Source organism: Cavia porcellus, unplaced genomic scaffold (genome assembly GCF_034190915.1).
Source record: "Cavia porcellus strain 051 isolate PalLab524CR breed Dunkin Hartley unplaced genomic scaffold, mCavPor4.1 scaffold_7, whole genome shotgun sequence".
Classification (NCBI taxonomy): Eukaryota; Metazoa; Chordata; class Mammalia; order Rodentia; family Caviidae; genus Cavia; species Cavia porcellus.
Window position 1 is genome coordinate 49,415,738 of NW_026947490.1, and position 23,440 is coordinate 49,439,177.

The 23,440-nt window shown below is 35.9% G+C and overlaps 1 protein-coding gene across 2 annotated transcripts in view; it reads left to right on the forward strand.

Moving 5' to 3' along the window:
- Nucleotides 1-23,440, forward strand: part of Atf6 (activating transcription factor 6) — a 188,476-nt gene that overhangs the window by 4,374 nt on the left and 160,662 nt on the right. The window contains exons 2-6 of one of the 2 annotated variants that reach the window (XM_013149252.3): nucleotides 9,650-9,726; nucleotides 12,697-12,784; nucleotides 14,702-14,808; nucleotides 17,958-18,087; nucleotides 18,670-18,873. In XM_013149252.3, coding sequence (XP_013004706.2) covers nucleotides 9,650-9,726; nucleotides 12,697-12,784; nucleotides 14,702-14,808; nucleotides 17,958-18,087; nucleotides 18,670-18,873 — 606 coding nt within the window. Of the gene's footprint in view, nucleotides 1-9,649; nucleotides 9,727-12,440; nucleotides 12,460-12,696; nucleotides 12,785-14,701; nucleotides 14,809-17,957; nucleotides 18,088-18,669; nucleotides 18,874-23,440 lie in introns of those variants that run through there. The other variant, XM_063253564.1, reaches the window with a different exon arrangement.

A 23,440-nucleotide genomic window follows, 5' to 3' on the forward strand; every position in this document is an offset into this window, starting at 1 on the left:
TTATTACCATCATGATTCTTAGATACTTCAGTGTCTTCTGAGATCCTTCAAATAGGTTCATTTTCTAGACTTCCACCAATGATCCTGCTTTTTACTGTGTCTTGGCTATTTAGTCCCCAGCGTTATCATTTCCTACAACTTAATCTCACTTTTAGACCCACCACTCTGATCACCATTTCCTGTCTCACTAGCTTACTCCTTTAGCATTCTAATTCCAATAATCCTTTGGCCCATTGAGATATTTCCTCCATCTTTTCAGTGTCCTTCCTTCTCTTCATGTCATCACTTTTCCTTTGCCTGGTTTAAATACTATGAACAAGTATTGTAATGCTTCTCTTGATATGCCTCAACATCCTTGTCTGATTTTTGTTTTATAGGTTTCTTATAGATAAACCACAACCTTAGTTAAATCAACTGCCCATTCTGTTCTGTAGCTGAATATAGCTGGAAAAAAATCATGTTGTAGCATGACTTTAACTTTTTGACACTAAGTTGACATAGGTCAGTCAGGCTGACCTTATTTTTCTGCTCTTTCTACTTTCCCATTTGGATGATTGACTTTTTTTTTTTTAAAGAGAAAAAAACCCCAGAAAAATCAGAAAGCAATCAAACAAAGAAAAAAAAAAAGCCAAATGATAACAATGACAAAAACAAAAACAATAGTGATACAAGTTTTCAAAACAAGATGAATAATTTATAAAGTTTCTTTATTCAAACTTCCAGCGCTTCCTCCTCCCCCATTTTGCAAATCAGAGCCTTCACAAGCTCCCACTAGCTTACCTTTACACCTCCTCAGGTTTGTCTTCTCTTCTATTGCCAAGAGTGAATGGCCTCTTGCCCCTAACTGGAGCTAGTCCTTCCATAAGGGCTTTAGACTTCTTCCTCCTCACTCAAGAAAGTTTGTTCAAATTGTTCTTCCATTTCTTGCATCATCATTTCCCCCTCTACAGTAGATCATATCTGTTAGCGAACATATAGTTACTTCTCTTATTTGGAGAAAAATAAGCAAGAATTAATGCCTAAGTTTTTTTTTAGATGTTCCTTCCCTCTTGGTGCCACCAGATTTCTCTTTATTTTACGTAGAATTCCTTAAAAGTACATATTCAGTGACTCCCATGTTTCTTCTTTCATATCTTTTCTTTCTTTATACTGGAGATCGAATCCAGGACCTTCATCCTGAGCTACATCCCCAGCCCCATTTTGATTTTTTTTAATGAACAAAGCCCCAATCACATAGGAAATATTAAAAAGAATCAACAAATGGGATTCTAGAGTCTCATTTAGTTGCTAACTTGCCTACACTGGACTTGAAATTGTAGCCTTCCTAAGTATTGGGGTTACATACATTTGCCATCACTTCCATTTCTCTCATGTCTAATGAACTCACTCCAGTCAGATTCTACCACTTCACAGGTACTGCTACTTTTAAAGTCACCACCAATTTCTATGTTGCTAAACCCAGTGGCCATTTATTTTTTTACTAAAATTTATAAGGAATATTCAAATAAATAAATGATCAAGATGATGTCAGGTGGAAAAGCTTACTGCAGCTAAAACATAGCTGTACTATTCATTACTCTTGAGGCAAATTAGGTAGTAGTGTGGAATTGGTGAAAAGGATGTGGAATAGGCAAGTTTTAGAAATACTTTATAGGTAATCAGTGCTACCAGTTTCTTATGGATTCTTTTAGAATATTCTGTAAATATGAAAGTACAGTTATCAAGCACCCTGTTTTTTTTTTAACGACAGTAAAATTAGATCAGTACATTGATAACCAGTATTTCCCTTATCTAGATTATCAACTGTTAGTACCCTGCCACCCTTAATTTGTCTCTCAGTATTACCCACACTTCCGTCTTCTTTCATCATCTGAAATTGGGTGGCAGATAATATGAAACTCCTACACTTCACCATGTATTTCCTAAGAACAGGAAATATTTATTTTTAAACAGCATAAAAATCATAATACAGTTCAAAGTAGAATCAAATTTTTTCCCCCTCATCATCTAGTATTAGATGCAGTACTGCGTGACTTAGTAATAGGGACACATTCTGAGATGGTGCTGCTGCAAACATTATAGAGGGTGCCTACACAAGCCTATATTGTATAGTCTATCACACACTTAGTTTATATGGTATATGTGTATTTTCTGCAGCCGGCTGTTCCCAAAGCTGTGATGAACCAAACAGGTGATTAAATGAAGCACAAGAGAAAATAATACAGTTGAAACTGTAAATGTGAGACGTATGATGCTACTGCCAGTGTAACACTGGTATATTGTTTTCTAGTACTTTTTTTTGTGTGTGTGGTGCTGGGGATTGAACCCAGGGGCTCACATGTTAGGTAAATGTTCAGCAACTGACTACACCTCCAGCCTTTAACTTCTTATAAGTAGAAGGCACATACCCTAATAATTAAAAATATGATAAATACACTAAACTAGTAGTGTAGTTATTAATCATTATCAAGTATTTGTGCACATTGTTTATAATTGTATGTACTGTATACTTTTATAGGATTAGCAGCATTTCCTCTGTTCAGAGCAGCATTTCCATAAACACTGAATAATGACAATGGCTATGACATCCCTTCATGTTAAGAATTCTCAGTTTCATTATAATCTTAGGGGCCACCATTATATGTGCTGCCCTCAGTTGACTAGAATGACATTGTCTTGGTTGCTTTTCTCTGGTTGCTGGAACAAAATACCCAACACCCAAAATTAAGGAAGGAAAGAAAGGTTTATTTAGCTCACAGTTTGTGGAGGTTTCGGTTCATAATCAGCTGGCTCCAAAGAAAAGTGGTATGGCACAGGGGCATTACTTCAAGAAAGCAAAAGACAGCAAAAGCAGCAAGAGCAAAAGCGGGGAGCAAGTCTTTTTTTTGCCTCCCTTATGTTGTAGCAGGCTATCCATTCTCACCATTTTAGTGCCCTTGTCTGGCATAGGCTCAGGATGTTTACAAAGGGAAGAACTTTAGCCCCCTACTAAGTCACTTACTTAAGCTTCTAAACTGCTCAGTCCTTAAGTTGACACAATTTATCAACCATTAATTGCAGTCACTATGTGGGACATAGCTGTAGTAGTGTTTGTTTTCTCTACCCTTGAGAATACTTATTCTCAATAATATCCTTTTTCCTTTTTTTGTGAACTTTTATTAGCAGCACCATTGAACATAGGTTGAAAGAAGTCAAGGGCAGAAGCACAGAGACCATTCTGGGGCTTCTGTAGCATCCCTATGAGTCACAGTAGTAGTAGAGGTGGTAATGACAATGGTTGATTATGGATATGTACATACACATACACCCATGCATATTTATATATGTATGTACAGCATGCATATATATATATATATATATATATATATACATACACACATGTTTTGAGATGAAGTCTTGCTGTATTACTCATGGGCTCAAATGATCCTCCTGCCTCAGCCTCCCAAGTAGCTGGGTCACCATTCCCAGCTTGACATATATATTTTAAAATTCTGAAGTAGTTTCAGACCTACAGAAAGGTGGTAAGAACAGTGTAAAGAACTCTTACATGCCTTTCATACAGATTCTTTAATTTTTAAATTATACAGTATTTACTCTATTTTTTTTCTTTAAAGAGGAAGGCAAAGAGAGGTGGTATTGTATTGGTTTTAAACACCTACAGTATATACACCTCTCTTACCCCGGCCCCAAAACAAATAGCAAGCTAGAGATAATTTCAATAGTACTATAATATACAGTACTTTTTCCAGTCAGGAAATAAATATTGATGCAACATTCCCAATTCATAGACATTTTTTTTTTTTTTTTTTTGCCCTAGGAATTGAACTCAGGACCTTGTGTTTGCCAGGCAAACACTTGTGCTGCTGAGCTATTTCCCTGGCCCAGTATTCAAATTTTGCCATCTACCTCAGTAACAACTCTTTTTTTTTTCCTAGTTGAGGATCCTTCCTGCATATACACATCGCTTTTACTCATTGTGTCTCATTAGTATCCTTCAATATGGAATAATTCCTTAGTCTTTTCCTACCTGTTATGTCCTTGACAGTCTTAAGAGTACAGGTCTTTTCTTTAGAAGATGATTGTAAACCTAGATCCATCTGCTATTTTCTTGTGAGCAGATTCGTGCCGCCCAACCCTGGCAGGAATGCTGGAGAAATAATATGTGTTTTTCTTCATGCATCACATTGGGAGACACACTATGCTAACCAATTCCATGATGTTTATCACAGTCACATCATTACGTTGCTGTATGCCACTGGAAAGTCCTCATTTCTCTTTTTGTATTTTATTGCAATTTGGGAGTAGGTAATATGACATGACACCAATATCCTGTTCTTATGAAACTTCCACCTACTACCCTTGGCTTCACTGATAACCCTGTATCAACTGCTACTCAATGGTTGCTGTTTGGGAAATATGTTACTGTCACTCTGTCTACATTTATTAATTCACCTTGTTTCTTTCATTATGAACTCACTGATTCCTTTTTGGTTCAACAGGCTGTAATCTGATAGTCTTATTTTGATGCACAGTTTTTTAAAATAGATTATATCACTGGTGTCTACATTGCTGCTTTTGGTTTTTTGAAATGTTCTATCATTTGCTGCAAATTTCCTTATTTTATGATGCAAAAATTTCCAAACTTATTTTGCACTTTCTTTGCTTCTGCCCTGGAATCAGCTGTTTCTCCAAGAAACATTTTAGTAAATTTCCATTTAGTGGAAGATACTATTCAGTATCTAAAATCTGAGTACTCAGTATTTTCATCACTATGGATGTCATTGCTGCTAAAACTTGTCAGCAGGCAAAACTAGGAAATTATCTGTCTTTCTCTCCATCCATCTACTCAAAATTCTCCACTCATAATTCCAATGAAACACCTTTTGATTCTTTTAGCCTCCTTCTTCGCCATGTTTTAAAATCCTACATGTTGTTAACTGTAATCTCTCTCCTAACTTCTTAGGCTGCCTCTTCCATCTGGCATTATGTTCTCCCTCCTACTAACCTTATTTCATTAGTATAAGGAGCGTGCTGCCACCTCTACCAGGCAATCCCATTTTGTTCCCTCAGAATCCCATTTCTTTGGAATTCAGGTCCTTTACTACAGATGATTGCAGTCAGAACCCCCGAGTCCTCTTTGTTCTGCTTTCTCAGAAGCTCGCTTTTCAGTGTTGTAAGAACTAGGGAAGGGTAGGAGAGAAGAGTGGGAGGAAGATAAGAAATAAGATTATGGATATATATTTTGAATACAGAGTTGGATTTGCTGGTAGATTGAATACAGGGAGTGAAGAAGAGAAATAATGATTATAAGCTTTTTGGGCTGAGCGACTGGGAGAACTGCACTGTCATGAGATGGGGAAGAAACAATAGGAGTTTGGTGGAAGTGATCAAGAGCTCAGTTTGAGATGTGGTAAGTTTAAGATGCCTCTTAACCAATCAAGAGGCAGTGTCAGTATTTAGTATGCATCTTGGAGTATGGGCTGGAGATGAATATTTGGGAATGATTGGTATATAAATGCTATTTTAAAGCTGCAAACTCAGTGAGATTGCAAGGGAATAAAATAGAAAACTTTATGCTGAGCCCTAAGACAGTTTCGTGTCAGGGAGAGGAGGAGGAACCATCCAGGTAGGATCAACCAGAGAGATGGGAGGAAACCAAGTAGATGTAATAATTTGGAAACTAAGGGAAGAAAATTCTTCAGTTAGTATGAAAGGATTAAGCTGTACCAAAAGCTGTTGATAGATCAGATAAGATTAGGACTGTGAGTTGCATTTGAATTTAGCAATATAGATGTTGTTGGTGGTATTATTAATTGTGTTTGTGTGTGTGTGTGTGTGTGTGTGTGTGTAGGGGAAAGCAGGTTCAAGAATGAATAGGCAGGAGAAATGACACAGCAAGTGTTGAAAACTCTCTAGAAAGATTCAGTCTATAGATGTAAGGTACAAAGTCCCAGTTGTTCACTTACATGTCTTTCAGCTTTGGTGCTGAGATTTTGCACTCTGGCCTCTTGTGATAGTTGTATGAATAATTCTTCATTATTATTATATGTAGATAATTTTTCACAAATTACTATTTTTTCATTTTTGACGCAGGGTCTCACTCTGTAGTTTAGGCTGGGCTTGAACTCATCATATAGTCCAGGCTGGTCTTGAACTCCTGAGGATCTCTTGCCTCAGCCTCCCAAATACTGAGATTACAGGTTTGAGCCACCACACTGGCTACTATTTTAAATTGGTAAAATGTTTCTATAATTGACCAAGTTAATAATGTACTATATAATAGATTAGAACTATAGTAGAATGGTATAGATCATGAACATGTGTATGGAGAAATAGTCAAAGCACTCTCAATGTCATGGTATTAGAAAGTACTAAAAAAGACTGAGATTTAGAAAACTTTTATTTTGTCTTGTTTTTTTGATTCCAGGGATGGAACTTAGAACTGCGCCACTTGCAAGGCAGGCGCTTATGCCACTGAGCTAAATCCCCACCCTACTCATTTCAGATGCCCATTTTTGAATTGGGTCTTTAAATTTGGAGGGGCGCTAATTTTTTTTTAGTTCTTTATATAGTGTAGATAGTAATCTCCTGTGAGGAACAGCTAGAAAAATTTTTTCCCACACTGTGGGTTGTCTCTTCATTCTGTTGGTTGTTCATTTGCTGTACAAAAAGCTTTTTAATAAGGTTTTAATTTAAAAAGCTTTTTAATAATATTCCAGTTGTTGATTCTTCATGATAGTTTCTGTGTGATTGAGGTTGTGTTCATAAAGTCTTTGCGTACACCAGTGTCTTTAAGGTTTGTAGCTCTCCTGTTTTCCTGCAGATTTAGTGTTTCTGTTTTAATATTTAGATCTTTAATCCATCTTGGTTTTAATTTAGTGCATGGTGAAAGTGTTCAGCATGTGGAAAGCCAGTTTTTCTGGTATTATTTATTAAAGATGCTGTCTTTCTTCCAGTGAAGGTGTTTAGTTCCTTGATCAAAGCTAAGGTGACTGAGTGTGTCTGGAGTTGTTTCCACATCTTCTAATCTGTTCTGTTGATTCTCAAGAGTGTTTTTTAAAAAATTTTTTATTTTTATAATGGTAGCTTTGTAGTATCATTTCAAGTCAGGGATTGTGATGCCCTGTCTTTTTTTTTTTTTTTTTTTTGGTACTGGAAATTGAACTGAGGACCTCGCTTTTGCCAAGCAGGTGTTTGTGCTGCTGAGCTAAACCCCTGGCCCAATGCACCCTGTCTTGCCTTTGTTTCCTAGGATGGTGTGTCAGTCAGGATTTACTAGAGAAACAGATGTAACACAGGATATACAAATGTATAAGAAATTACAAGATTGGCTAACAATGGCCAGCCACAAAGTTGAATGAGGGAGGGTGCAGAGGGTGTCTGCACACTGGAGGCTGAAGGGTCCAGCTCATGGGCTTGAGCTTCCTGCAGTGTTTCGTGCAAGTCTGTATCAGGAGGCTGATGGGGCTGTAGTGCAACACTGAAGAGTCTATGAAAAGGCTGAAGGGTCCCGGGCAGAAGCCAAACAGTTTGTGCCAGAAGCCAGGAGACCATGTCCAAGCAGAAGATGAATTTACCTGGAGCCCCTCTGAAGAACCAGCAATCAGTTCCTTCTCATTTGCCTTTTATTGTATGCAGGGTACTCCCCTGGCTGGGTATTACACTCACACCATGTGCATGCCCTCCTCTTGCATAGGCTGAGGATTTTTACAACTAAGGACCCTGGCCCTCTGCTAAATCACTTGGTTAAACCTTTTCAAATTGACGCAGTGAACAATATCCTAGAATGGTAAAGACTTGTCCTCTATACCCCAGGATGTAGAGCTACTGAGTCACTTAATCTACTAGACTTCTCAAATTGACGCAACGTATAAACCGTAACAGATGATATTTGCTGTTTTAGGTCACTCTGATTCCAAATGAATTTTTAGAATTTTTTTTCTCAAATTCTGTGAGATATGCTGCCAGAATTTGAATGAGATTGCATTAAATCTGAATAATAATTTTGGAGGTTTGGCCATTTTCACTACATTGGTTCTTCTTACCCAAGAACAAGAGAATGGTTTTCAATTTTTCATTTTCTGAAATCCTCTTCACTGTCCTTTTTTGGAGTACTATAGTGTTCAATGTTGAGGTCTTTTACTTCTTTTGTTAGATTGATTACTAGATATTTCATTTTTTTGATGCTATTGTGAAAAAGCTTTGGGAAACTGGTGAAGAAGATAAGAGGGAAAGAAAGAAGAAAGAAATAAAAATAACAGAACACAGCAATGAATAAAACTAGAAACTGTGTTCATACACATATAAAAACAAGAATAAATAATCAGGAAAAAACAACACAAAACCAAGCAAAAAACAAAAAAAGAGAGAAAAAAGAAAATAAAACATGTCCTCTTCAAGGCATGTCCCTGGCATCACTGGTAGACAACATAGGCAGACAGAGTCCAGATCCAAGTTGATTAATCCCAGTAAACCAGCCATAGCTTTCTGGCAGGACAGTGGGTAATCCCAGCAAGTCTTCACTTTTAATTCCATTGATGTTCAGGCTTGCTTCTGACTGCCACAGGAATCAGATTTGCGCAGCCTGCAACAGTCTGTGAGGTTCCTGCTGGCTTGAACTCGGCTCCCTGCCCTCCTGCTGACTTGAACTGGGCAGCCTGATCCTGTCATTGACAGCCGTTAGAGGGAACAGGCCTGCAGCTGTTTTGAGTTTGGGGCTCTGTTAGCCTCTCTCCAAGATGGCTGCCTGCAAATCACCCTCTCTTCAATAAATCACCAGTACTGCAGTCCACTATGTCCACTGCTCCATTTCACTGGTCCATCTCTCCTTGGAGGTGTCTGGGGTCACCAGTCATCACCGTATGTCTGCAAGTTGGAGCTGCCCCTCCCATGCAGTGATCCTGGGCTCCGGGAGAGAGTACCACTTGCCATCTCTTTCTTCATTTGAAGTCTCTCTCTTTGCTCCTGTATTCCCCCCACCCCTGAGCTTTAATTTTTACTTCAAAACCTTCCTGGGTCCCAACTACCCATTTCCCTCCTTCTCTTCCTCATGTTGGTATATTCCAGTGTCTGGGCACCAAATTTCAGAGAGGCTCTTTCTCTGCTGCTCACCACTCTGCAGTCTTCCTGGAGGTCACCTTGTTGATTTCTAAGGAAAACTGCATTAGGAAATTCGAATATAATTCAATTTGTGGAACTGAATTTAAAAGTTTAACTCAATAAGTCCTTTATTTTCTAGATAAAAAATTATTTGTTCTGGCAACGCACGGATGGCAAATAATTGTACACACTACCTGTATATTCTCCATAGTCCTCTCTTCTCATTATTACTAGTAATCGTGTTACTTTTTGTTGCTAAGTCTAGATTTATCATTGGAATTCTTATTAGTGATGTTCCAGAAAGTCACCACCAGTTTTTCCAACATTACATAACAAAAAACCTTTCAAATCTGTAGAAAACAATACGTGTATTAGAAACCATCTTTGAAATGCTTGACATTCTCACTGCCTAACATTCTCACTGCCTGAGATCATCAGTAGTCCTAATGGCCAATTAGAAACCCTGATGGAGCTGGCAAGGGAATATAGTGCTTGTTGTTGTGTCATATCATTGAATTGACAGTTTTTCTCTCTTTTCTTTTGTTTAAAGATTCTACACTCTTTGCTGAACTTGGTTATTTCACAGACACAGATGAACTGCAATTGGATGCAGCAAATGAAACTTACGTAAGTACTTATGAGAGGAAGAATGTGAATGATGTGATGTTTCATGTTTACTCTAGTGATTGCAAGGTTCAGGGCAACAGGTTTAGGGTAGTAATTTAAGTTTTATTAACTTTACTAATTATAAAAGTTAGTCGTTATGTAGTCAGGAAATGTAGCAGCATAGAATTGCATTGGTCTTGGTGTGAGAAAACTTTATATATATATATATGCTAAGCCCATTTTTTGGCCCCATGAATGAGTAACCTTGGAAGAGTCACTAAACAGCTGACTTGCTGGTTTTTGTAGATCTTTGCTGCTTAAGGGAAATGGTATGACATTAAGGGGTATATGTGAGTCATGAAATCATTCAAACAGAACTTATCAATTTTCTTTTTTAAAAGTTATATATGCTTACTGTAGAAAACTAAAAATTAGGTTTATCTTTACTTTTTGCTTTTGATTGGTTAGAATTTTATGTAAAAGCTATTTTTATAATACTGAGTCCTCAAAAATATCTTAGATTTTCTTTTTGGTCATTCCCCCCCCCCCCTTTTTTTGTTAGTATATATGAAGCTGATTGGCTTAAAAAGCTTTGAACTTTGTTTTGTTCTCTAATAGATAAAGTACAGTTTCATATGGGAAGTAAGGTGAGCAATTTATCAAACAGATTAATGATCACTTATTTTTAAAGCTCTTATTAACTTGAGTATAAATATGTATAACCCTGGCTTGAGATTTTCAGATATTCTCAAAGAATGATTTGATAGCTGTTTTACTATGAATCAGTAGAAGATAGTGAAGTACATGTAGTCTTTTAAATTACTGTGTGGGATTTTAATGATTCAATTTACTCTGTGATATGCTTTAGAATATGATCTATGGATTAAATTGACTCTTTTGTAAGTGGCTAGTTTACTAAGCAACTGATATTCTTTAATAACCTCTAGATCCTACAAGAAATCGTGTATTTTTAAAAAACAGTGTTAAAAAACAATGTGTTAAATTTGTTTCAGGGAAATATGGTCTTGATTTAATATCTAACGTTCTGTTACTTTATATGAGTTGTTCAGTGTTTCAGCTCCTTAGTTTTTCAATTATAACATGAAGGGATGTCTGTTTTCATTTTTCCACATGGTGGGAGAATTTCTTATAATACAACCTTGAAGGGATACAGTATATAAGTGCCAGTGTGTTTCACTTTACATAAAATGGACCTGTTAAATTTCCAGCTAGATAAAATCCTTTAGTTGTAAATGTATTTGGCTATTTAGGCTGAGGACTAAGTCAGAAGCATCATTGGAATAGATCACATTCACTGTTGTACATGTTTGAAACTATTGCCAACCTTCAAATAAGCAGTATTGTTAAATTTCCTTAGACTAAGAAAGTAAGGATTTTTTTGGTTGCTGAAAGTACAAAACTTCTACATTTTTTAATGCATAGATTCAAACAGAAAAAGGTTGATTTTTAAAAATGGTTCTTTCATGGTTGAAATGTTTATTTCTGTGTGAACTTATACACATTTTATGTATCTTGTACCTATATTTATTTAAGAGCCATCTGATAAGAAAAGTTTCTCTTTTCTCTGTTACATTCCCACTAAAAAATAAACCATATAATAGATATCTTGAAATGATAATATTGTACTAGAAATTATTAACACATGGTTATTATCAGTTATGAGATGGAGTTTTGATTTTTGGTTATGGCTTACTGTATTATTGCTGTTTTATAATCTGCCACATTAAGTTAGTATGGACTGCCTTTTGACTTTATTGAATTGTTTACTTCTATTCTCGTCTCTGTAATGCCAAATACTTTTCACAGTATTGTTTGAAGCCGGCCATAGTGGCACACACCTATAACTCAGCTGCTCAGGAGCCTAAGCAGAAGGATTGCAAGTTTGAGGCCAACCTGGGCAATTTATCAGAACCTATCTCACAGTAACTCAAAAGGACTGGGGATGTAGCTCAGTAGTAGAGTGCTTACCTAACATGCGTGAGTTCAATCCCTAGCCCACTGTTGGAAAAAAATTGTACTGTTTGGAATTGTTTTGATGGTAAAGCCACATGAAATCTCTGAATCATGTAGTAATCCTTTATATACATAACAGAAGGTGACATTTGATGAGCCAGAATTTTTTTTTTTTGAGGGGGTTGGTTTTGAGAATCTATGTAGATCAGACAGATATGTAGATCAGACTGACCTTGAACTCGATATATAACCCAGGCTGGCCTCTAATGTGGAACCGCTGCTGCAAACGGTGCCATCCTCCTGCCTCAGCCTTCCAAGTGCTGGGATTATAGGCATGCACCACCACATCTGACCAGAACATGTCATTTTCAAATAAAAAAAAAAAAAATAAGACCTAAATGAAAGAAAACAAATGAAGGCCTTTTAAAGGAATTTTATTGATTGATCTTTGAGAAACTTAATTTTATATTTTAGGACTAAAAAATGTCTTTAAAAATTCCTAAAAATTTTAGAAATTTGAGAAAGTATAGCACACTAGAAAAAAAGGAAATTATTCTGTGGTAGTTACCTTTTTATGATGTCTACATTTTTGTTTGGTTGTATCTGTACTTCCTTTGCATATAGAGATGATATTATGCACAGCTGTTTGTTTGGACTTGTTTTCCTTAATGGCAGTGGGAAACCTATTTTGCTGGAGCTCCCTTATGGCAAAAGACACATTTTGTGACTCTTCTATTGGTCTGCTCCCACAGAAAAGAATGAATCCAACTAAATCTTTAGGTATTGACTCTATTACTTCCTTTCTTGTTGTTACTGCTTTGCTTCAAACTACTAAATTAGCTTATTTCTCAGTTCTCCAAGATGTATACTGGAGATGAACCACTTGACAGAGAGAATCCTTTCTACTTGCTTAGGCCTTTGTAATGATATTATTTATGGAAAATTGTGTCTGATAGTTTGATTTTCAAGACGTATATATTTTATCTTAATATACTTTTGCTGATTTGAAATCTGCAGGAAAGTCATATTGATCATCTTGATTTTGATTTGGATTTGATGCCTTGGGAGTCAGACATTTGGAGCATAAACAACCAGTTCTGTACAGGTAATAATGTGCTTCACTACTAAAAGCTTTAATCAGTTCCATTTTATTTTGTAGTTTGGTAGTACTTAATGAGGTGGGGCTATTGGACTGTTTTGGTAGGTTAAAAGATTTCAGGGACTGTATGTCCTATTTGTGGGGCTGGAGATTTAGCTCAGCAGCATAAGTACCTGCCTTGCAAGCAGGCGGTCGTGAGTTCGATCCCTGGTACTGATAAAAAATTAAAAAAAAAAAAAGAAAAGTAACTATATATCCTATTTCTGGTGTACCAAGGTGTAAATACATTTCTTACAATAAGGAATGTAAAAAAATTTATGTTTCAGAAGTATAACAAATGAACAAATCGTATAAGATATAGAAATACTGATGTCAGATTATCAATAATATCTCTATAGGAGACTCACCTATCTGGGGACCCAGCTGGGATTAAAGAGCAAAGGGAGGAGGTTGGGGTTAACAGAATTCAGGAGCTTGCTAGAGGGATTCCATGTGTTTGCTGTGCATGCTTCTGAAGAGGTGACAGAAGTTGATGTAAGTTGGTTGATGTAATATCTTTAAGAGAGCTTGTTGATGAGGATTGGGTGTGCTAGAAGAAGCTGAAACCTGGAGCAAATTACCACTGCTGGGCTAGAGCTCATGGAGGGAAAAAGGAATTCTTTCTCCTGTCTTCTAGCATCCTTTTAGTACTCCCTATTGACAGGACCTATAAGGAAGCCAGCTGGGATATATGGTAATGATTTAATCACAGAGTTGAGAGACAAAGGGTAAATGGTTAGCATACTCCTTCATCTAAGTTCCTCTCTATTCTTTCTTATTCCCCTTCATTTTATGTATTTATCTTGCTCAATCCCTAGTTTCCCTTGAAGAATTTGGGATATACAAGGTCAGTGTCCTGGTTCTTATTTTGTAATAAACTACTATAAATCTGAGTAGCTTTTTTAAAATGCCATTTAATTAGGTTCTCAGAATCTGTGTCAGGAATTTGGATTGAATGCCCCAGGAGTGCCTTGTCCCTGTGCTGTGATATCCAGACCTCAGCTGGAGAAATTTGAAGGCTGAATTAGCGTGACATTTGGGAGCTAAAATCATCTTGAGGTTTCTTTGCTCATACATCTGCCTCTGCAAGATGGTGTCAGAGTAGACTTCAACTATGAGTGTTCTGGCACACAGAGTAGAGGCTGTATATCTATCTTTGGAATTCATGTAGTATTGCTGTCAGTCACACTCTGTTGACTGAAGGAGCCATAAGTTCACCTGAATTCAGGGCAAGAAGGAGTAGACTCCACTTGTTGGGGAAGTGGCAGGGGCACATCATAGAAGATCAAGTGGGATGGTAGAGATTCTGTGGCTTTGGAGAACAGTCTAACACTCTTGCTCAATTTTATCTTTAACTGGTTGGACTATAGTTGCTCATAAATTTATATAGAATAAATTAATAGTTCAAAAGATATGAATGTTTTTGTGATTTTGATTATATAACCAAAAATACTTTACAAAATAATTCTTTCCTGTTTCTTAAATTTAAAAAAATTGTGATGAATCTATAATTTTTTTTTGCATATGATATAATATTTAAAAGGACCAGAAGTTTATGGAGTAGAAAAATGTCTCCTTTTGCTCTTATTACTCAACCAACAAGTTCTCCTAAGAGACAGCAACCACTGCTACCAATTCCTTTTTGTTTAAACCTCCTGAGAATTAGGGCAGATGTCAGCAGTTGTATTACATATATAACTTACAACACAAATGGAAACATACCTGTTTTCTGCATCCTGCATTTTCACTTAATGGTATATTTTAGTGATAGATATTTTCCCATATCTGGTTGAATTTTAACAGTGGATTCTACCTTCTTTGTCATTCACTTTGTTCTGAGTTTACATTGTCCAGTGAGAAGAACCTTTATTCCATGTTTTTCAGTTAAAGATATTAAGGCAGAACCTCAGCCACTTTCTCCAGCTTCCTCAAGTTGTTCGGTCTTGTCTCCTCAGTCAGTGGACTCTTGTTCTTCAACTCAGCATGTTCCTGTAAGTAGCCAGTGTTTTAAAAAGATTTGGGTTATAGTGTTGTCTGAAAAATATGTACATAGAGAGGTAGTCACCTTTCATTAATTGTGGGGGAGGGGGCTACTTTAATGTATCTCTCAAAGAAGCAGAGACTTGAGGGAGGGTCAGGTGGAAGCTAGAAAGTTGTTAGTGTCTTTGGTTTTGACCTCCTTCACCTATGCTCCTGCATCCATAGTTTTTGTTTTTTTATTTTGCCATTATCTAATTTTTTGTTGTTGTTTACTGGCTGATGGTCCCTATGTCTCTCTTCTTCCTATTAGAATATACATTGTTTAAGGACTTGGAAGGATGATTGTTGTTATTTTTTTTTAGACAGGGTCTTGCTTTATAGTGCAGGCTGGCCTTGAACTCACTATGTAGTCAGGCTGGTCTTGAACTCAACTATTCTCCTGCCTCAGCCCACTGAGTGCTGGAACTACAGACGTGTGCCACCGTTCCCTGCTAAGATTGTTAGCTTTTGTAACTCTTTAGCTGATAACCTAGAATGATCTCTTTAGTTCAGAAATGCCTACCGCTATTTTTTTAATGTGTGCTGTGGTCTTTATTAAAGTCTGTTAGCTTGTTAAGAATGCTTCTGCTTTTCGTTAAGACAGAAATCTCTGAGGTCAAGAAAAGGGAGTTCCTGATTTAGGTAACAGAGGGAAAATACAAAAAGAAAGTTCAAGTTAGTATTTCATTATATTCATATCTGCTGTAGATTGAGACATTTTCATTCTGGTAGGCTCTACACTTAGTCTGGTGCTTCTGGCTATTTTAATGTCTCTATCTTTCTTTTTTTGCTCCTGCCAGGCCATCAATATCTGATCTGGATTAAGTCAGTAGGATGTTAACTGTACTAAGGAGCTATCAGAGTTTAGTAAAATCTTAGCCCATCCATCACGGGGAGCAGGTACCTGGATGTAACACATGTTAGTTCTTTTTATTCCCTTGTCTCCATTCCCTCCTTCTCCCTGTATGTTTAGGTCCTCTCCCATTTGCAAAGATCTAGCTCCCTGTTTCCTATTACCTAACATTTACTTTACTCTTCACACTATTTATATTTTGGGTTTCTCATATAAAAGAAATCATGGTGATATTTAATGTAGTGTGTTTTTTTTATTTCACAAAATACTATAGTCTCAAAGTGCACCCATTTTCCTATAAGTAGCTCAAGTTTGTCCTTCATGGCAGAGTAGTACTCCATTGTGCTAATTTATCTTTCTGGTTTTTTTGAGACAGGGTCTTGTTATGTAATTCAGGCTGTTCTTGCACTCAGGCTTTGAACTGAAAGTGATCCTCTTACCTCAGCTCCAGAGTGCTGGGATTATAGACATTTACCCTCATGCCTGGCTTTATATTTGATAAATGATTGTTTTCAGCATTTTTCTACATTCTCATTAGTTTCTTGGACTTTTTTTCCCTATTATTCTTGTTCTTTGATAAAATTTTTAGTGAACTACTGTCTTTTTCCTGTTTATTATACTTTATAGGTGAATATTAAAACATTTTCATAGTCAGAAATTTTTCATTCGGTTCTTATGTGTATGCCAGGTAAGCAACATAGCACCTTTCAGAAAGACTCTTTTGTCTTTTCTATTTTAATATTTGTTCCACATATTTCATTTTCCAGTACAACTGTGTTTCTTAAAATTATAGGAAAAGCAAGTATCTTTCTTATCATGATTTTAGTGGTATTGATTTCAGTGTTTCAACACCAAGATTGACTTCCACTGTGTAAAAATGACACATAGCATCTTAAAGTTAAGAAAGCAGACTTCTAATCATTCTTTACTAGGACTTTTATGATGAATTCTTGCTAACTTTTATCAAATACCTATTAAGTATTTAAAGGCTGTCAAGCTAATTGGCTCCTTCTGTGTTGTCATCATGTATTCTTTGGCTTACTGCAAATAAGCTACTGTGCATTTTCCCAGACTTATGTAACACAGCTCCTGGCCACATGCTGAATAGGTATAAAGCATAGGTGAAGGAAACTGTTCTCTTATCACTGGCATTGAGTGGCCATTTCTCCCATATCACCATCTCTGGGTCATTTTTATTTTTTCTTTTGATGACAAACTTTTAAATTTGGCTTTGGCTGCCATTTGCATTTTCTTTCAGTAAAATGGTTGTTTCTATATTTCATCCATTTTTGGCAAGCATTTTCTTGTGGCATGCATCTTTTAATGTTTGATCCAGTTATCACAGTTAAATATTTTGATTATTTCTGTAAAAAAATCTGTTTTTTCTTTCTTTATGACTTCCAGATGTTTTGATTTAATAGAGCGTACATCATTATAAAAGTAAGAAAGTATTTTTGTAAATTTTCTTTTAGTTAGGGTTTATTTTGGATATGATATGAAGAGTGTGCTTCTCTGTCACGTTCTATCTTTTTTTTTCCTGTGGATTGAAACACTTTTTATCTTAAGTTAAACTTTTATGGAGTAAGACAGATCAACTCAATATGAAAAGACTTGAAAAATATTAAGGTTGCCTTCATATATCTCTGTATTAGCAATTTACACATTAAAGAAAATAGTCCAGTTCCTTTTAGTGTTTGTCTTTTCTTTGAAATATTTGGGCCAAAGATAGTCTTAATAGAGAGGCCAAGGATATAGCTCAGTGGCAGAAGCACCTGCTTGATAAGCATAACGTTGTGAGTTCAAGCCTTCAGTACAAAAAAAAAAAGATAGTGTTAATAGATAGGAATGGATAAAAATAGCATGAATTATTTTGTTTTTAAGATTCTTTTAAGACTAAGTAAAAGATTATGAAGAAACAATATTTGCATTTAACAGTAGTCTTATAATGATACTATATGTTTATATAATTAGGAATCAAATAAGATATATTCTTTATAGGAGGAAATGTGGAAGATGACATAGCCACACTCCACATTTTGAGTTAGTTTTCCTCTGGGATTAGTGGGTAATGTTGATCTATCCATAGTCATGTACTCTAGATTAACATATCACATAGATTATATAATATGTCATATTTTGTCTTGACAATGCCTTGAAATATTTTTCTGTTTACGTATAAGGTTTGTTATGTCTCTTTGTAAGTAATAGGCTGTTCAAATATTATGTTTTTTGTGAACTAATTTATGGTGTTTTTTGTTTTTGCTGTAGGAGGAGTTGGATTTGTGTTCTAGCTCCCAGATGTCTCCTCTTTCTTTGTATGGTGAAAGCTGTAACAGTCCATCCTCAGGAGAGCCACCAAAGGAAGACAAACCCATTATTGGTCCTAGAAACAAAACTGGTATTATTCTGTCTAGTAATTTCTGTGCTTTCTGTTTTAGATGGAGCATAGGTTTCATTTTTTAAAATAGAATGTTAGTTTAAACATATGTTTGTGAAGCTGGTTTACTGTTTTTAAACTAGTGGACCTTTTTTTTTTTCTTGTTATGTGTGATTACCATGGTGAGAAAAGGAGAGAAATAATCTTTGATGGTTTCTGTCTTCATAGGTTAAAAATATTTGAAAATAGCCTTAGATTATCTCATCGTGAGAGATTGCAAAGTTTCAGTTAAAGACACTGAGTATAAAGGCCATTTGACTGTGATGTTTATTACCTCATTAATTGCTAGACTTTTTTCCCATGATTTTAGCTCTTTTTCCTTTACCGTTTCATGTGTCCTCTTCCCAAAACTGCACTTTGATCAAAAAATAATTAAGGAGGTTTCTTAGTTCGTTTGTGTAGAGAAGCTATGCTTAAACTTCAGTTAAAAATAGGTACTCAGAAGTCAAAATAATGCATAAGAAAAGTGTGTAATAGACTGCTTTCTAGTTCCTGGTTAATTGTGTTCAGGCTGATTTTTTTTCGTTCTTTTTGTTTCTTCAGAAAATGGAATGACTCCAAAGAAAAAAATTCTGATGAGTTCAAAACCTTCAATTCAGCCCAAGCCTTTATTACTTCCAGCAGCACCAAAGGCTCAAACAAGCTCCAGCGTTGCAGCAAAAACCATCCTTATTCAGACTCTACCGACACTTATGCCATTGGCAAAGCAACACCCAGTTATCAGTATACAACCTGCACCCGCTAAAGGTACCTGAATAGTATGAGGCTGTTTATGCTTATTTGAAAGGCAGTGGGGCTTGTGTCACATGGGTTGTTTTAACCCAGTTTTTAGTTTCTGTGCATGTGCTGTGTGTCAAGAACTGTCCTTGGTTTCAGAAATGACCAATATGTGATTCTGGTCCTAACAGTGTTAGCTCTCCAGATCAGTTACACCTGATATGGCTTTTTCCTCTAGTTTAAATTATGCCAACACTTGTCTTCAAAAGTTTTACATAACGGTTTTTGGTTTTATAATGAAGAAAATTCTGATGCTGATTTATTCTTAGATTTTTGTGGCTATGAACTGTTCTTTGTTTTTAAGGAATAGCCACTATGGTCCATTTCAGGTCAAATAAATGCGTTTTAGCAATAGAATCCAGCTTGTAACTTTTGAGGAAACCTCATAACATATTTTATCCACTAGATGGCCTCACTTACTTGTTTTTCTACAAGAAATTTAGGTCAGTATTGAAAGAATACTTTGAGGATTTGGCACTCTTTAGATACGGGAATTATTTGCTCATGGAGCTGTCAGCAGCTTAGCCATCATTTTGCTCATACTGACATATATACAGTGAGTACAGTGGCATATGTACAGAGAAAACGTGTATAGCATTTTTTTCCTCTGAATTTAGATTATTGGCACTACTCGCGCTGTATGTTGTAAACACCAATGTACTGTTTGCTTTTATGACTCTGTTTACAGTTGTGAATAGTTAGCTCATTTTGTTGAAGCATGGTTTTAATGAAAGCGTGGTCATAAATTTGATTTTCTTTGTTATCTTTGTTCTGTTACATGGTCATAGAAAATAGGACAGTGATAAAAAGAACTAAATTAAAGAATGGATAGATAAGTGAAAACCCTTTAATCCAAAACAAAACAAATAAAAACAAAAACAGTTTGAAATTCCTGTCCTGTCAGTATAAGTCCAACACTGCTGTCTTTTTCTTATGAAGAACAAAACCCTTGTGACCTGTAGATGGGTGTTAAGTATTGATGACTTTCTTGAAATAAATCGCATGAGTTTGTGTATGTCCATATATGAGTTTTGTTAGGGATAATCTCTAAAACTTTAATTAGGATCTCAATAGAATCTGTGTCTTTCTAAAGATTTTAACTCCTGAGAACTCCTTATCATTCCCACAAACTATTAAAACATACCCATTAAAAATAAAATTCTGGTAGGTATTTTGAAGTTTGCTTTTAGTGACTATTAGCTATGTGTGAATGATACAGAATCTACCTATGGCAAGAAAACAAATTGTTCTTTTCTGAGAATTTATGATTTCCAGAAACCCAAATCACACATTATTGAAAACGTCAGTGTTTTCCGATGAACTGAAGACTATCCTTATTTTTTTTTGAGCATGTGCTAACATGAGACACTGATAGTTGTTTTTACAGTATAATCTAGAGGTGATATTTTTATAATGTACAGATTGAAATGTATGTCTTTCATTTATTTGAAAATGGGATAGGAAGGAAAGGGAAATATGGGCAAGATACTTTACAGTAATCAGTGTCTTTGTGAGTGGTAGTTTACCATGGGAAAAAAGATGTAACTTATAAAAGGTTAAAATTCTGTAGTGTAGAATATGAAACCCCTCACAATTTGGTCCAGTTTAGTTTTCTAATTTTATGTCATAATATCATTCTTTTCTATACCCCCCTTCTTTTAGCTCAGTGAATTGTCCTTTGAATTCTTGTGGTTTTTCTAGTTTCTTGACTCTTCTGGGCTGTTACTGTTCTACCAACCTGGAACATTTTCTACTTATTTTTGCTTCTAAGTCCTATGTGTCCTTTAAGATTGTTATCAGTAGTGCAGGTAGGAGGTAGTATAAGCCTAGAACACCAGTGAAATGGAAGACCAATGGATGGAGAGGAGACGCCTCAAAAGGTATAACACAGGGCTTGCTAACTGGATGGTGTGTAAGGGGATAAAGGATACAAAGGAAGGAGTTCTTTTTAAAAATTCTTTTAAAATTTTTATTTCAAAGAAAAAAACTCAAAATTTCAAAGCAAGATAATAGAGTAACAACAGTGCACTGCGTATTGTTATCTTTAAATTAGTTACTCAGAGTACAAGATACAGACATTTAATTGTCCAAACAATATTAACACAAACCTTTGTTTTCTATGAACTAAAAGAAATTAGTAGTGTAATTATTTATCTTGTATATATGTGTGTGTATGTATAAGTGTGTGTGTATTTTTTTGCTTTTCCCTTTCTTCTTTTCTTCTTTCCCCCTTTCCAGTTTTTCTTTTCTTATTCCCATTTTACAGCATTTATTGTACATTTTGGATCTTATTTACTCTTTCAGCTTCTCTAGGGAAACAATATGATGTTTACATATGTGAATCTGGTTTATTTCACTTTTTTGTATAGTCTCAAGTTGTATCCATTTACTTCTCCAGTTTATCCAGTTTATAGCTGAGTAGTAATCCATTGTATAAAAAAATCACATCTTTTTTATCCATTCCTTGGTTGATAGATAGGTTGTTTCCGAGTTCTAGCTATTATGAATTGTGCTGCTGTAACATAGGTGCATATAAATTGTTTTGGTACAATGGTTTTAATTCTTTTGGAAAAATACCAAGAAGGAGAATATCTGGATCGGATGAGACCTCCAATCTTAGTTTTTTTGAGGAATCTCCACATTGATTTCCACAGTGGTTGTACCAGTTTATACTCCCACCAACAGTGGAGAAGTATTCCTTTTGAGAAGATTTCTGTCTTGGGCTTTTAGATGATAATGTGAATCATTGAAACAGGAAATAAAGGTGAAACAACTCCTAATAAGATGTGGAGCCAAAGTTTGAGCCCAGGTGATTTGGCTAAATCTTTGTAATTAATCATTATCCTGTTTCTAAAAGAATGAACTGTAATCTTGTTCTCAGGAATTCTGAAAAATTCGACCATTTAACTGGGAAGTTAAATTATGTAAATTGTTGCATAACACTCAGTGTAAGAACTAATGAATCATTAGTATATGTAGTGTCCTTATGGAAACTGTTGTCATGCAGAAATATTAATATGTAAACCTGGCGTGGCATTGTACACACCTGTGGATCCCAGCACTCTGGAGCCAGAGGCAGAAGGATCATCATGAGTTTGAGGCCAGCCTGGTTTACATGTGAGTTCAAGGCCAGCCTGAACTACATAGCAAAACTCTGTCTCAAAAAAAAAAAAAAAAAAAAGGTGGCAGATGGTATTTTACGCTCCTATTATGTGTCAGATACTCTTACATGTGTTGTTTTATTTAATCCATATATCTCTGAGAGAATAGGTGTCCGTATTTCCACTTTATAGAGCTAAAACTGAGCGCAAAGAAATTATTTGCTTAAAGTTTCATAGATGTATTCTATTTTAGACAAAGTAAGCATTCAATACGTTTGATACATAGTTTGAAATCTTTGAAGAAAGTCTACAAGAAAAAACTGACCATCAAAACCAGTGAGTCATACATAGTCACAAGTATCCAGCACTGAATCCAGCTGCCTTCTATTAAGGGGATTTGCATGTAATGCCAAAGAGGATTTTGAGTATGTTGAAATGGATAAACAGCCTTTTTGTATGTCTTTTTTATCCTACACTGGGAACAGTAGTAACTATGTTCAGCTGCTAACCACTTGAGGCCCTCAAACAGTCTTTTGCATTGTGTTTTATGGTCTGGTCAGCATTTAGCAAGTCACCACCAGAGCTTTTTGTTCTTGAACTTATGGTAATAGGAATTTAGTTTTCTCTCCATTCTGTCCTGAACTCAAACATGGCTAGAATATTCAGGGGTTCCTTGATTTAAAAGCTGGGTAATTTGAGGATAGTTGGACTTGGAGATGAAAGAGCTTGCTGTGTAGTATGGTAAAAAGGAAGCAGCAGGGACCTGTTTGGACGTGAGCCTCATTTGGTACACAGACTCTTGCCTTGGTGATCCTCCATCACCTCTTCATCTTGAGCTTCTCTGAGCAAAGAGATGGTGTTCACTAGACAGTGGGCAGACTGAATTATTTTTCTATATTAGTTTTAAGAAATACGATAAAGGCATCTACATGGGTTGTCTGCTAATGTTTTAAATTTTTATAAGTGAAGCTAGAATGTGATCAGTTCTTTTTGGGTTTTTTTTTTTTTTTTTTTTTTTGGACAGAGTCTTTTTTTTTTTTTAATCAGTACCGGGGGTCACACTTATGAGCGTGTGTTTGCAAGGCAGGTGCTTATGCGGCTGAGCTAAATCCCTGCCCCAGAGTCTCACTATGTAGCCCAGGTTTCCTCAAACTCACTGTGATCCTCCTGCCTTAGCCTACCAAGTGCTGTGATTACAAATGTGTGCTACCATGCCTGGCCTTACCTTTTCTTTAAAATGACTTAATTCTGCACGTTCACCATCTCCTGTAGTCTTTGGAATATTCTCAGAAATTTGAATAGTATTTATTTTAGGAATAGGGAGGAAAATCTTTTTATTGTAATTTTTAAGTTTAAAGGATAGGAAACATTGGCTTTTATAATGCTCTTATAAAGTATTGGGTTAATTTAGTGGTTTTCAGTCTGTAAGCTCTGGA